This window comes from Lemur catta, chromosome 9, assembly GCF_020740605.2.
Source record: "Lemur catta isolate mLemCat1 chromosome 9, mLemCat1.pri, whole genome shotgun sequence".
In the NCBI taxonomy this organism is placed as follows: domain Eukaryota; kingdom Metazoa; phylum Chordata; class Mammalia; order Primates; family Lemuridae; genus Lemur; species Lemur catta.
The window spans coordinates 1,232,750-1,247,173 of NC_059136.1; the positions used below are offsets into that span (position 1 = coordinate 1,232,750).

General features: G+C 60.4%; 1 protein-coding gene across 15 annotated transcripts in view; it reads left to right on the forward strand.

Moving 5' to 3' along the window:
• ARNT2 (aryl hydrocarbon receptor nuclear translocator 2) overlaps positions 1–14,424 on the forward strand; it is a 226,548-nt gene that overhangs the window by 118,087 nt on the left and 94,037 nt on the right. For 14 of the 15 annotated variants that reach the window (XM_045561390.1, XM_045561391.1, XM_045561389.1 and 11 more), the window contains 2 exons: positions 2,616–2,829; positions 6,302–6,515. In XM_045561390.1, coding sequence (XP_045417346.1) covers positions 2,616–2,829; positions 6,302–6,515 — 428 coding nt within the window. The remainder of the gene's footprint in view (positions 1–2,615; positions 2,830–6,301; positions 6,516–14,424) is intronic. The other variant, XM_045561396.1, reaches the window with a different exon arrangement.

The window sequence follows — 14,424 nt, forward strand, 5'->3', positions numbered from 1 at the left end:
GGCGTGGGTGGCCTGGCTAGCGCCAGACCTGGTCCTGTCTCTGAGGGTTCCCTATGTCGGTCCCCCTGCTGCCTTTAGGTGCTCACAGCTGGTCACTTTGATGTGACCAGAGAGGCAACAGAAGGCACTTAGGGTTACCGCATGGCTCCGGCCAGCCAGGCCCGCACGGGGCTTTCAGCATCTCGGGTCCTCGGGCCTGCTGCTCGGGGACCTCTCCCGTCACACGATCCCACGGCAGCCTCTCCTGACCTGCGGGGCACAAGGGAGCAGCCCGGGGACTGTGCCAGCACCTGTCCACTCTGCTGCCCCTGCCGATCCGTGAGCTCTCTGTGGCACCCAGCACCCGTCCCCAGCACCCGGCACCCGTCCCCCGTCCCCAGCACCCGGCACCCATCCCCAGCACCCGTCCCCAGCACCTGGCACCCGTCCCCAGCACCCGGCACCCAGCACCCGTCACCCGTCCCCAGCTCCTAGCACCTGTCCCCAGCACCCGTCCCCAGCACCCGGCACCCATCCCCAGCACCCATCCCCAGCACCCGGCACCCATCCCCAGCACCCGTCCCCAGCACCTGGCACCCGTCCCCAGCACCCGTCCCCAGCACCCGGCACCCGTCCCCAGCACCCGTCCCCAGCACCCGGCACCCGTCCACAGCACCCGTCCCCAGCACCCGGCACCCGTCCCCAGCACCCGGCACCCATCCCTAGCACCCGTCCCCAGCACCCGTCCCCAGCACCCATCCCCAGCACCCGGCACCCGTCCACAGCACCCGTCCCCAGCACCCGGCACCCGTCCCCAGCACCTGGCACCCGTCCACAGCACCCGTCCCCAGCACCCGGCACAGTGCCTCCCAGACCCCACAGTGTGCCCCACGTGTTACAGGTCTGCAGTGATGGGGCATCCCTGGGGTGGGGCTGTCTGGCCCGGTCTGCTTGCCCTGGCTCTGCGATTCCCTCCCACAGCAGACGGGAGACCCAGCCGCTGTCTGCAGAGCTTACGGATTGATCTTTACTGGAATTTTGTGAAATTCTCCTTTGTTGTGTTTTAGTCAAGATAGGCTCAGACCTCGCGGACTGGATTAAGCTTAGGAGGTCCCCTCTGGACCAGGGCTGGAGCAGAACCCACGTTGGCACACAGCGAGCTGCACCCCTGCCCTCTGTGCCTCGCTTTGCACAGCTGTGTCCTGGGGCCACGCTCAGCCCGGCCACATGACAGCCGTCTCCTTGCCGCCGTCCGGCCCGGTGTCCGGCTCTCCTCCAGCGCCCCGGCTGCCCTTCCCTCCAGGCCGCCTCCTCCCCACCCTCAAACGCTCCTTCCCAGTCCCAGGCCTTCCTTTGTCCTGCTGACCCTCCCCAGGATGCCCCTCCGTACAGGGACAGATGAGGTGCAGCCCCTCCTCCCCGCCAGGGCCGCCACCTCCTCTCCCCTCCCCCTCTCTCTGGCGGTTGTTACTTTCCACGTATCTTTCGGAGCACGTGACCCTGTTCTGCCTTTCGTTTCCGCTGTGCAGCTCTGTGTCTGGCCTGCTAACGGGGCCGCTGGTGAGCACAGCGGGGGGCATTCCTAGTTTTCTCTGTGTCCCTGTCCCTGCCCCGCATGGGCCTGGCCTGTGCCCTTTGGCAGGTGCACGCCGGGCAGCCCACCTGCTCGCTGCAGAGACCTCCCCTCAGCCTGCATGTCCCAGAGGCCCCGGCAGGTGCCCCCTGTGTGTGGTCATGCCCCGCCCGGCACGCCTGCCCCCCGCCGGGGGTGGGTGCTGAGCGGATGGACACGCGCCGTGCTCGGAGGCAGCTGGCCCGAGGTGGCTCTTTCTTTGCTGGTGGCGTCACTCTCGGTCTTCCGGCACCGGTGCCGCCTGGATCCTGCGGCAGACGTGGGTGTTTCTGGACAGTTCTCGAATCCTGAGTAACGGCCTTGTCTCAGGGCTGCTGCGCTGGGTTGGCCGTGACTCTCTTTCAAGCCTACAGGTGACAAGCCCGAGGGGGAAACATTCTGCCACCCCTCCCACCAGGGTTTCACTGAACACATCAGAGATCCAGTTCAGTAGTTCCTTATAGTGCTTTTTCAAAAAATTGGCTATTTGTTGTTTATTAAGCCAGGGGGGCCCTGCTGTTACTCTGCTGCGGAAAGTGTGTTGGGCCCAGAACAGAGGCGTGTTCGCAACTCCGTGTACAGCGAGTCGTGGCGTTGCCGGTCTGCTCGGCGACACACAGAATGGCCGGGCGATGCATGGCTCCCTCCCGCAGGGCCGATGCAGACCCCACATCCACGCCGCCAGTAACCGCATTCCGAGTGCGTGTGCGTGTGCATGTGTGCACATCTGGGTATAGATTCCCGTGTGCACACAGAAAGCGTGTTGGGAAACCTCGTGTCTTGATCTGCTGTGCCGACTGCAATGTGCTCGGGCGCGTGGAGCGAGGAGGGCTGCGACTGCGGCAGTCTGGCTCCCCGCGGAGACCAGAGCTGGCGGGGGCGTCGGAAGAGCACTCAGCTCTCGGGGCCGACCCGGTTCTGAGTCCCCCGGCGTCGCCAGCGCGCCCTTTCACCCCGCCAGGCGGTGACCGCTAACGTGGTGTCTCTCTCTTTGCGCCCTCCCGCCCGCGTGCTTCGTGGGAAGAGAGAACCACAGTGAGATCGAGCGGCGCCGGCGGAACAAGATGACGCAGTACATCACGGAGCTCTCGGACATGGTCCCCACCTGCAGCGCGCTGGCGCGCAAGCCCGACAAGCTCACCATCCTGCGCATGGCCGTGTCGCACATGAAGTCCATGCGCGGCACCGGGAACAAGTCCACCGACGGCGCCTACAAGCCGTCCTTCCTCACGGAGCAGGTACGCCCGGCCCTCGCCAGGCGCGGCGGGGAGTCCGTGTCGCCAGCGTGGCGTGAGCGAGGCGGGCGGCAGGGTTCACGGTGCGGGGAGGGACGAGGCCAAGACGGTCCGTTTCCGCCGCGCGCCGCGAGGCCCCTCCCAGGGTGTGTCCGGCCTGCAGGGCTCCTGCCTGGGCTCCCCGCGGCCGGAATGAGGCGTCGCTCGGCAAAGCACGGCGGGCGACTGCGCCCCGCGCCCCGCGCCCCGACGCGGGAGGGTTCGTGAACACGGGCGCCGGCAGGGTGGGGCCGACAGCCGTCCCGGGAGCTGTGGTGGCCTGGGGGCACCGACAGGACCTCAGCGCTGGGCAGGCATTTGCGGGGGCTTGGTCCGAGTCACGTCTTCTGTGCACGGCCTGCTCCAGCCCGTGGGGAAGCCGCTATTGTTCACCCCCGAGTTACTGATGGGGAAGTTGGGGCTGGAAAGAGTCAGCAAACCGCCCAGAGCCGTGTGCGGCTTAGCGAGGGAGCCGGGAGTGGGTCCCCTGAAGACAGGTTGGCAGGACCCCAAAGCCACCTTTTTAACACCTCTATTCGTCTTTGAATGTTTGGGAAGACGAAACACACGCAACGGCTAGTGAGGTAGTATTTTATAAATGGACTCACACGAGCCGGGGGGCCGGTGTCTGGAGTCCTGCCCCTCCCTGTGCGGGTCGTGGGGCTAACCAGCAAAGACCGTAGACTTCGGTTTGCTCCTCTGTGCAGTGAACTTTTTGCCTTCCTGTCTCTGAGCTTTTGCAGGAGAAATGAGATGACAGATTTGGAAGCACTTTTTATGCACTGGAGGGGGAAAAGGTAAAATTGTGGAGTTGTCAGGGAATGTGTTGGAAAGTGTAAAGGTATGTCCAGTGGAGGGTCTTGAAGGTCATGGTGCATTTAACAAGACACAGAGCCTGTGGCCAAAGTGAAATAGAGTGGAAGTGGCCTGGTGTCATCGAGGGATGTTTTAGGACAGAGGCAGCGCTGGCAGGCAGCCGCAGGGGTAGGAATGCAAGGGCGTGGTCAGGAGACAGGATCGCTCACTCCGCCAGCGCTGAGGGTCTGCTCCTGTCCTGGAGTCGGGTTTGGAAGAAGAGCAGGGATGGCTCTGTTGCTCCTGTCTCTTCCGTGGCAGACATTTCTGCAAGAGCTTTACCTACTCGATCCCTTTGCAAATCATCCCGGTGGTCATGGGCCCCGTCACGTGGCAGGTGTCAGGAAGGGACGGCCGTGGTGCTGTCCGCTGCCCGCAGGACGAGGAGCACGGGGGGTTGGGGCACGGGCTTCGGGATGAACGCGGTGACACCTCCCAGCTCGCGTGGCTGTGACGAGGAGGGCAGGTGTAGGCAGCTTCACACGGGGCTCGGAGTAGATGCAGGATGGATAGCTGGTCGGTAACCAGACAGGAATGTACTGAGCACAGCTAACTGCTAGGGCCAGTAAAATGCCTTTTCCCCGACATTTCATTAATCCTGACAAAAACCTGCGGGGTCAATGTTTAGAATGAATCTCTTTACCTGTGAGTGACTGAGGTCAGGGGTGGAGGAGTGAGCAGGCACCGTGCAGGTGGTGGGTGCTTGGACGATGCTGTTGGTCACATCCACGGAGCACCTACTGTGTGCCAGGCTCTCTGAGTCCACACACAGGGTCTCACTGAACTTCACAAAATCTCACTGAAAAAAACCGTGTGAAAAACCAGCTGAAGAAGTGGAGTGACAGGCCCGAGCTGCCCAGCTGCGTGGAGACCCTGTCACCCTAAGCCCAGGCTCGCAGCCCTCACTGCATTTCCTGGGGAGCCAGGCAGGGCCGGGTCCGGGTTCAGGACGCAGGACCCCGGCCGCGAGTGACGTGGTCCCGGAGGTGAGCGTAGGGGGGGTGGAGGTGGACAGAGGTCTGTGGTGAGGGTGTGTCCCCCTCCCCGGGACGCTCCCACAGTCCTGCAAATGGGACTGAGCAGAAATGCCCGAGTGAAGTCACTCGGCCCCCTCCCCTCCCCCGGGGACAGAATCCTCTGCCGCCCAGACATCCTGTTGCGTTTTTCCCTTTTCACACGTCTTCCTGTGGGGACGATCTTCCCAGTGCTGAAAATAAAAGTGCTGACCCCGTCCATGAACCAAGTGGGAACCGGGGAGGCACCAGATAGAAGTGCAAAGGCAGAGAAATGGGCAAAACGGACTTTTCCTTAAAACACGCCTGTACCGGCTGTTTCCGCCCGTGTCCCGGGCAGAGGGTGTCGGGGTTCCTCCCCGCCGGGTGCTGAGAGACACTTGCCAAGCCCCCGAGTCCTGCTCACCAGCACATCCGTGTCCTCTAGTCTTTGGGTCCTCGGAGCCCCTCGGGGACTGGGACCGAGGGCTCTAGACCCTCCGTCTCTCACGCCCACTCAGCGCTGTCGATGCGTGTGCAGCAGGGTCTCTCTGAGGTCATGTTGGAACACAGGTTCCCAGCAGAGCGTGTTGCAGCCACTGTCCAGGACACTGCTGCCCCTTGGGGGCTGGATAGAGCGTGGCGCGGCTAGGACGTCTGCGGACTCCGCACGCGGGAGGACCGGGGCCTCGCGCCCGCAGACGCAGAGCCGGGTCGCTCAGCGACGGGGGCTCCTCAGCTCACAGCGAGAATGTCATGGTGGCTGCACACAAAAGGCACCTCATTTTAACAAAGCTGACTGTGCCCCGTCCCCGTCTCCTGGAGACGATGGCCATGGCTCACGCTGCCCAGTCCTTGGCCCCGAGCAGCTGCCTTTCTGCCTTCAGTGACAGTCATGACCCTGGAGAATCCGTGTGACCACAGGGCTGGTGCTGCTTCCGCTTCTTGCTGTAAAGTGACATGGGTAATGCTACATTCCCCTCTACCTCTTGGGGTCACTCGGAGAGTCTGCTGAGATCATGGCCCATGATTCTCAGTTCCGAAGCCCGACAGCCGTGCGGACGGTGGGAAATACAGTAAGAGAAGAGGAACCAGAGTGCGCTGTCAGCGTGGCGGGCAGTGGGTGGGAGACACGGGTCCTTTTCCTCCTCTCGTCTCACCTTCCCGTGCTCCTTCCCTTCCTTCCACCCGTACCCGTGTGCCAAGCAGCACGTGCTGGGCCCTTCTGGTCCAATGGCACGACTTCCCTTTCAATGTGTGAGTGCCGCTGTTTACACCTTGGCAGCGGTGATCACCCATTGCTCCCCCACCCCCCCAGGCTGGAAGTTTTCCCTCTCCCTCAGAGAGGACTAGGTAAGACGGGGCCAGTAGCGTTTAAAGTAGCTGTATCTCAGGGATGGGGCAAGGTGTGTGCATTTTTCTAGCTAAAATAAGCTAAAATACCCAGTTAAAAAAAAAAGCACTTGTTTCCCAAACTATTTATGTACCAGAATGAATATCTGAACAAAAGAAATTGAAATTGCTAATAAGAAAGCTTAACTGGCCCAGGTCTGTCGTGTGTTGTGCTAATCATAATCTTTTCTTTCCAGGAACTGAAGCATCTCATCCTTGAAGCAGCCGATGGGTTTCTGTTTGTAGTGGCCGCGGAGACAGGGCGAGTGATTTATGTGTCTGACTCGGTCACCCCGGTTCTGAACCAGCCGCAGTCGGAGTGGTTTGGGAGCACGCTCTACGAGCAGGTGCACCCTGACGACGTGGAGAAGCTGAGAGAGCAGCTGTGCACCTCGGAAAACTCGATGACAGGTCGGTGTAGCTCCCTCTACGAGGCTGTTTGACTCCTTTTCAGCAAAATTCTTTCAGTAAATAGACCAGGCAGCTGGAGTTCATTAGAAACTGCCTAAGGGGGAAGGACTATATTTGGTTTGGCTTGTGTCATGGGTTCATTCATGCTATACCATTTTTAAAAATCCATTTTTAATACCTTTTCCTGTATTTTACCTGCAATTAGTGGACATGGCCACTAGGAGGCGACATTAGTCAGGGCCACGTGCTGCGTGACGAGCTGTCACGTGAAATGCAGCTTCTCACTGAAACGTGTAGATACAGCCAGCTCTGCTCTAACGTAACACACGTGTTCCAAGGATCACTGCAATGTATGAAACCACGCAGTAGAGCCTACAGGGCTTGTGGGGAAAAGGGGTTGGGAGCACAGCGCTCAGCAGTTTGTCAGACGAAGCAAGAATAAGAACCTACTAGACGTGGAAGCACAGCTTTGCATGTCACATGGTTAACAAATTCACAGATACGACCACAAATATGGCCCTGGATGTTGAGAACGACCTAAGCTTTCCTTTCGGAAGTGGTCTCGGAAGGTGTGGCCACTTGGTGTCATTGCAAAGTGGTAGGACGGTCACGTGATGTCAGACAGAGGGTTTGACACCAACGTGGGTGAGTGTGGCCTGCAGCATGCGGTGGACCTGGAGAGCTGACAGGTGTCCGAGGTGCGTGGATTTTGTGTGATTCCTCTGTGGCTTGGTTCAGGTGAGCACAGTTTTCTGTGTTTATCTGGCGTTTACTTCTCACAGATGAGCAGACACAAAATGCATATTATGCTCAGGCTGCTGCCTACGGTGTGAATCACACTGGAACAAAGGCGCCTTCTCGAAACAAGAGCTACAGCAGCATCTGCCCAGATGTTTGCAGGCTGCTGTATGACGGCTGCGTTTGCGCCGTGTCGCTCTCCCTGACCAGGCCGCGAGATGTCACGTTCTCACTGCTTTGCGTCTTCCCGTGGTGACCAGCTCAGGCTCTGTGCGCTGTCGGCCTCCAGTCGGAGATTTGCTTATCACGGTCACACAGCCTGGGCTGCTGCGACAGAACCGTAAACCGGGCAGCTTGTACACAGCAGAAACCTGTTTCTCATTGTTCTGGGGACTCGGAGTCCACGACCAAGGCACGGGCAGATCCGGTGTCCAGTGAGGGCCACGCTCTGGTTCATGGGTAGCACCTTCGGGCTGTGTCCTCACAAGGGTACAAGGACCAGCCATCTCTCTGGGATGTCTTCTCTGAGGACACCTCCCAAAGCCTCGCCTCCTGACACCACCCACCGTGGGTTAGGGTTTCTGCACGTGGATTTGGGGAAACAACCTCACACCACGCACCATGGGTTAGGGTTTCGACACATGGATTTGGGGAGACACAAGCATTCAGCCCATGGCGTCGTCCAAGGGCAAAACGCCAGCATGGTTGGCTTCTCCCGAGGCCTCCCCGTGGTTTGCAGACGGGCTCCTTGCTGTGCTCCTGCAGGGCCTTTCCTCTGCGCCCAAATCCTCTGTGTCTGTCCCTCTTCTTGCGAGGACACCAGTCACGTTGCACTGACTAGATACACGTGGGCCCGCCCATACGACCTCATTTAACCCTAGTGACCTCTGTGAAGGTCCTTTGTCCAAATACAGTCACATTCTGAGGGTCTGGGGGTCAGGACTTCAGGTGAATGGCGGGGGGACGCAATTCCACCCACAGCCTTGATGACAGGAGCACATCAGATGTGTCAAGAGTGACAGAAGGTTGGTAGTGATCTTCTCCGTGGTGGCTTTGGTGCCATACACGGGGAGAAAAGGAGAGAGAGGTGAGTAGGGTGTGAGGACGGCTCTGTGTCCCGGCACTGAGCTCTGACTGCAAGACGGCAAAGCTGAAGCCAACCCGGAAGGCCTCGCTGCACTGCCTGCTGCCCCGGCTGAATTAGCGAGCTCCATAGAACCCTCCGGAACATGCCGTATAAAGCCAGATACCGGGGACGGGTATGAGAGGGAAGACAGACCAACCGGAAAATGTCGGTCTGGCAGCTGAAACCACCTCCTCTGGGAAGAGCTGTCTCTGCCCCGACGTCCACATCTGACCACAGGATGTGGCTTCTGGGAACCGGGCAGGAAACCCAGCCGGGCAGACGGCCGGGCAGCGGTGCCAAGGGTGGGTCTGGCTTGGTCAGTGTGCAGCCCACTGGCTCACCAATGCTGGTGACATTTCTTTTTTCTTTCTTTTTTTGAGACAGAGTCTCACTCTGTTGCCCAGGCTAGAGTGCAGTGGCATCAGCCCAGCTCACAGCAACCTCAAACTCCTGGGCTCAAACAATCCTCCTGCCTCAGCCTCCCAAGTAGCTGGGACTGCAGGCATGCGCCACCATGCCCAGCTAATTTTTTCTATATATTTTAGTTGTCCAGCTAATTTCTTTCTATTTTTTAGTAGAGACAGGGTCTCGCTCTTGCTCAGGCTGCTCTTGAACTCCTGACCTTGAGCGATCCTCCCGCCTCGGCCTCCCAGAGGGCTAGGATTACAGGCGTGAGCCACCGTGCCAGGCCTGTTGGTGACATTTCTGTCCTTGGGAAGTCTGTGTCTAGCAGAGTGGAAAGGGGCAGTGACCACATTTGGACAGACATGTCCTTGGAGCGTCCAGGCAGCCGGAGCGGGGGCTGCAGAGCGGGTCCGGGGGGCAGGGCAGGCTGGGTGGAGGGTGACCAGCGGGCCTCTGAGCTCTCCCCTGGCTGGGCTCCTCTGGTGGGAGCAAGATGGCGCTGGAGGAGGGTCCTGGGGCAGAGGACGGGTCTCTCTCAGAGCCACAGAGAGTGGATGTGACTGCCCCAGGCCCGGTGGGGACAGTGTGGAAGAGCTCCCGTGGCAAAGCTGCCACGCAGACAGGCCCTGGGCTTTCCTGGTGCTCAGGGCAGGCGGAGCTGGGCTTCAGCGTAACCAGCCCAAGTGCAGGGGTCATAAATGCTTGTATTGCAAACCCCCAGCATGACTCGATGCCTGCGATTGTGGCCTGGGGACTCTCGAGCACCCCGTCCCGGGACCTTGTGGTTTTGGGCCTGGAAAGGGGTGACGTGGTCCGCTTGGAGGCCATCCGGGTGGGGGGCGTGGGCCTGCCGGAGTGGGGTGTGTCTCGCTGCTCAGAGCTCTCGGCCGTGAGTCGAGGTCGCATGCGTTGGACACGTGGGGTTGCGTGTACTGCGCGTGTGCAGGTGCGTGTGCACGGGGAGCAGGGACAAGAAGCCTGACCGTAGCGGGGCTCGCAGACAGAGTGACGCTAACACAGGGCTGTGACACTGGGGTGGCGATGACGGGGTCTTTGTTGAATTAAACTTCCCAGCTGGAGAGGTGGTGTGAGAAGATACACAAAGTCTCCTTGCAGGCGTCAGGGATGGTTCTGGCCGAGGCAACGATCTGCTTTGTGAATAACAACTAGAATTTACTGACGTCGAGAGAGAATGGGCAGAGCCCTCCCCTAGTGACGGCAGCGCTGCCCGGAGAGAAAGTGCTGGCAAGGGCGTTGGGGGCCCCTATTCTTGTGCTGGTTTTCACTCTGTGATCTCTTTCTTCTCCGACCCTCATTCCCCTACCTTAGCCCAGGTAATTTCTGAGGTTTCTTCCAGCCTCAATTCCATTCTCAGGCCCAAGCCCCAGCATAGGGTTTAATCCGCCAGTGTAGGAAATGGCGGGAGGAGGGACTAACAGCTGGTGCCAACACCAAAGAGAAACTCGCCCCACGCCCTGCCGAGCCCCGTCCCTAGGACCCTCCACCTTCCTCGCGTGGGGAGAGGGGCAGCATTGTCTTAGGGGCTGAAGGGCGGTGCGGAGTGTGTCCCCTCTCCAGGACGCGGGTGGGCAGTGGGGTGAGGTGGCCACTGTGGAGGTGTCTTTTCCGTGGCCCATAGATGGAGGAACCCACTCTCTCAAGCACGGATCTCGACAGGCAGGTGAAAGGCACCTGTCGTCTTAAACTGGACACACCTGGAGCATCTCTCCACAAACAGTGCCCGGGGAGGAGGGACTTTGTGGGGGGTCAGGATGTTGGGGACCGAGGGTTCTAGAGGGTCACGGGGGCCGGCCAGGGCAGCCGGTGCGTGTTTCCAGGCAAGAGAGACTGTGAAGCCGGCCTGGGCTCCAGTGACAGAAAACCGCCCCCAACTGGCTCGAGTGAAAGGGAAACTTGTGGAAAGCCGGGCTGCCGGCTACAGGCACAGAAGCATCCAGGTGAGCGAACGCTGCTCACAAAAGCGCAGTCCGTCTTCACTGTTTGTGGATTGCACGTTGACGAATTCACCTACTGGCCAGGACTTATTTGTGAGCCCAAAACCCAGTACTTGTGGGGCTTTCGTGGCCGTCTGTGGAGGTTGCACAGAGCAGTGGCAAACTCGAGTCTCCGGACGAGCACACTTACAGCTGAGGTCGAACAAAGTGGCCCTTGCGTGGCCTCTGGTTTCAGCTCCTACTGTAAGCAAGTGTCCCTTTCATGGTCCACTCGGGACCACTGTTTTTTTGCAGTTTTGTGCTTTTTGTTGGTGTTTGGCCGTTGAGACAGTGCTGGCGTGCCGAGCAGGGCTCCGGGGCGTGGGGCGGCCACGATGGGCCCCACTGAGGACACAGGCGTGTCAGACGGGCCCGTTCGGGCACCAGCTACGGTGCCGCTGGCCGTGAGTTGGGTGCTGATGCATCAGCAGTGCAGGCTACACGCTCCGTCTTCACACACAAACACACGGGAAATGAGGCCCTGTGCCAGTCAGTCGATAGGGACGTTGCAGACAGGTGTGCAGGAACCCAACCCTGTGTTTCCGCTAGGAGCGCTGGCTGCACACTGGCTGGTTCAGCGTCACGGTGACTCTGCAGACGTAACTGCGCTGGGTGATGACAGTCGACTGTGTATTTTCCTCAGCCTCCAGCTTTGCCTTCCTCCGTGCGGGCCTTGTCCCAGCCAGGCTGTCGTCACGCGACAACACAGGTGTCGCCAGCAGCTCTGGGCTCGCGTTTCACCAGCGGTGCCCGCGGAAGCAGCGCCTGCCCGCGGCGGCTCTAACGCGTCCCAGGGCGGGCTCTCCCGGCTGCGTGTCCCCCTGCCCTGTCTGAGCAACCCGACGGCCAGTGACACGCTGAGCCGGGGGGTGAGGTCAACCCTCCCCCAAGGCGGTCGGGGCCAAGAGCTGGGAGGGCGACTCTCCCGGGCGTGCTGGGCACTGCCACAGGGGGAGGGAGGCGGCCAGACTGGCGCTGTGCAGCAGGTACACACCGGCCGGCCCGGGAGAGCCAGCCTCAGCGGTGTTGGGGGGCCTGATGGGGACGGTGGAGGGTCCGCGGGACGGGGTGCTTTTCCTCTCACTGGGAACGCGAGGGACGTGGGGGTTACGGGATCGAGCGCAGACGGAGCAGATGCCCGGCGTGGAGGAGGGCAGGGATGGGGTGACAGTGCCATCCAGGGGCTGCAGAAGTGACTGGATGTGTGAGTGGCCTGAGCCTCAGCTCCGGGTGGGCCAGGGGGGACCCGAGGAGAGGCCCAGGGCGTCCCGGGTGACAGCAGAGCCCCTGACCGTAACTGGGTGGGCCCTGGCGGTGCGGGTCAGAGGGCACGCAGGGAGTGGCAGGAAAAACGCCGGCAAGCGCAGAGTGAGCGGATTCTCCTCTGTGCCTCCCCGTGGCCCTTCCCGAGTCCCCCGGTGGCTGCTGAACTCTGGAACCCTCGGTCCTGGTGGGCAGAAGCTGGAGGTGCCTCGTAGGTGACCCCATAGGTGGCCTCGAGCACTGTGCTGGGTGGGAACAGCCCCGATTCCGGGGCTGGGGCGGGTGTGGACAAGGATGACCGCGGGCTCTCCAGGACGCGGTGCACTCGGCAGCTCTGTTCCTGCTGGCTCCTCCTGTACTGGGAGAGCCGGTCGGCACCGCGGCTCAGCACGGGCCGTAACCTCGAAACAGCTGCTGCCCGACAGCGCAAGACGGTGCTGGATTAATCCCTTCCTTCCGTCCGTCCTCCCTCCTCCCTCCTCTCCTTTTACGTCTCTCTCCCTCCCTCTCTTTCTTCCTCTATCCCATCGTTACTCAGTTTGCTTTTCTGTTCATCCATTCAACAATACCTGTGTGCGTGGCCGTGGGAGGGTCACGTGGGCTGCAGGTCGCCTCGTCGTCAGCCTCCCCTGCCCCATCACCCGCACAGCTCCCAGCTGTTGCTGAATGAACGAATCCCCGTTTTCCAGCCATTCCAGCCCAAATTCTTTGTGATAATTGGGGGAGAACCCAAGCCAGGCCTGTCCTCGAGGGACTGGGCTGGAAAGTCCCTGTGCGTGAGTCACATGTCCCATCAGCTGTGATTAAGCCTCCCTATCTCCCCGGGAGCTTCGTCGAAGTCCAGAGATGCTTTCAGCCTTGGATCACAGGGCCTGGCCAGGCCGTGGTCTGGGCACGGACAGCGGCTCACGAGAACAGGCCACCAGGGAGCCACTGTCAGCCAGCTCCGTGGCACCGCGCTTGCCTGTCATCGGCCGTGTTTCCGTGACAGCTTCGACACGGCGCGCTCACCCAGAGTCTCCCTGCCTGTCCAGGACAGAGGCCGCCGGTGGGGCGCGGGGCGTGTGCTGCTTTTGTTTTCCCGTTCAGCCACGGCAGCGAAGCATTAATGACTATGGCGAATTCTCTTACATTCTTATACCACGCGTACCTGCTTCAGTGGGTGCCGGCCCCGGCTGCAGGTCTTCAGTCACCTGGGGAGACTCGCAGAGGCACCTGCCAGGGCCCGGGGAGGCGGCCGGCACTGGTGCTCGGTGGAGTCCTCGGGCGGCTCTGGCACACAGGGAGGGTTGGGAGCCGTCGGTCCTCTGGGCCTCCTCGCGGCCCTGCTGGCCCCGTTCTGCAGGTGAGGGGCGACCCCTCAGCGGGAGAGAGGCAGGCAGGTAGCCGGCCCCGCGGGGTGCTGTGAACCCTGCAGCCCCCCAACCCGCCCCCATGGTAGCAGTGCTGGAAAACGAGGGTCCATTTCCAAATGTCAGTCAGGAAGGTAACTTCATGAAAACTGTACTTTCTAATACGTGGCGTATTTTCTTTGGAAAACCCAAACTTAGCCTTTGGCATAATGCCAGAATCTGAATCCTAAGCACACTCCACGCTCCATTTCTTGCCATATTAGGTAATGTAGATAAATGTGGCAAAAAAAAAAAATTATCTGATTTTATCTCGAGTCAACTATTAACACTGTTATTGAGTTTCTGTTGTTTAAAATAGAAACAAAGCATTTTAATGGCAAGGAAAGCATGTTTATTTGATTTAGGTCCGCTGGAAACTGACGAGTTGTGCAGTAAACACGGCCGCTGGGAAGAGTGTGCTCGGCGGCCCGGGGGTGCGGGCAGCGCACGGGTGAAATCTGAGACCGGCCGGTTGTTTTCGTGCTGCGCGGCGACTTTCCCCGGAAACCGCAGCCTCCGTAGAGCTGTTATCCCAGATGTGCCTCTGGAGCCAGTTCAGTTCTTTCTCGTTTTTAAATATTTACACAACCTGCCTTGTTTTGCTTCTCTACATACACCGCATGCTGATGCCGCCAAACTGTTTCCATTTTTCTCTCATGTTTTATGTCGGAAGATTCCCACAAATCTGGACAGGTTCCTAGCTGGGCTGCGGGGTTCATTATCACTCCGGTGTCCCGGCAGATGAAGGAGCCGGCGCGGGGTTTGCACACGCCGGGAGCCCGGCTGAGGCTGGCTGCCCTGCACACAGACGCACGGGCCGCGTGCGCTGAGGGTGGGGAGGGCGCGGGGGCCTCGGGAGGCAGCCGGGCGTGAGAGAGTCGCTGCACTGGGAGTCAGAGGGACCTGGTGACAGCCACCGTCCACAGCCTGTACCTTGTGTGAATGACTTACCTCCCTTGGCCTCAGTTTCCCCACTTGGGAACGCAGGCAAT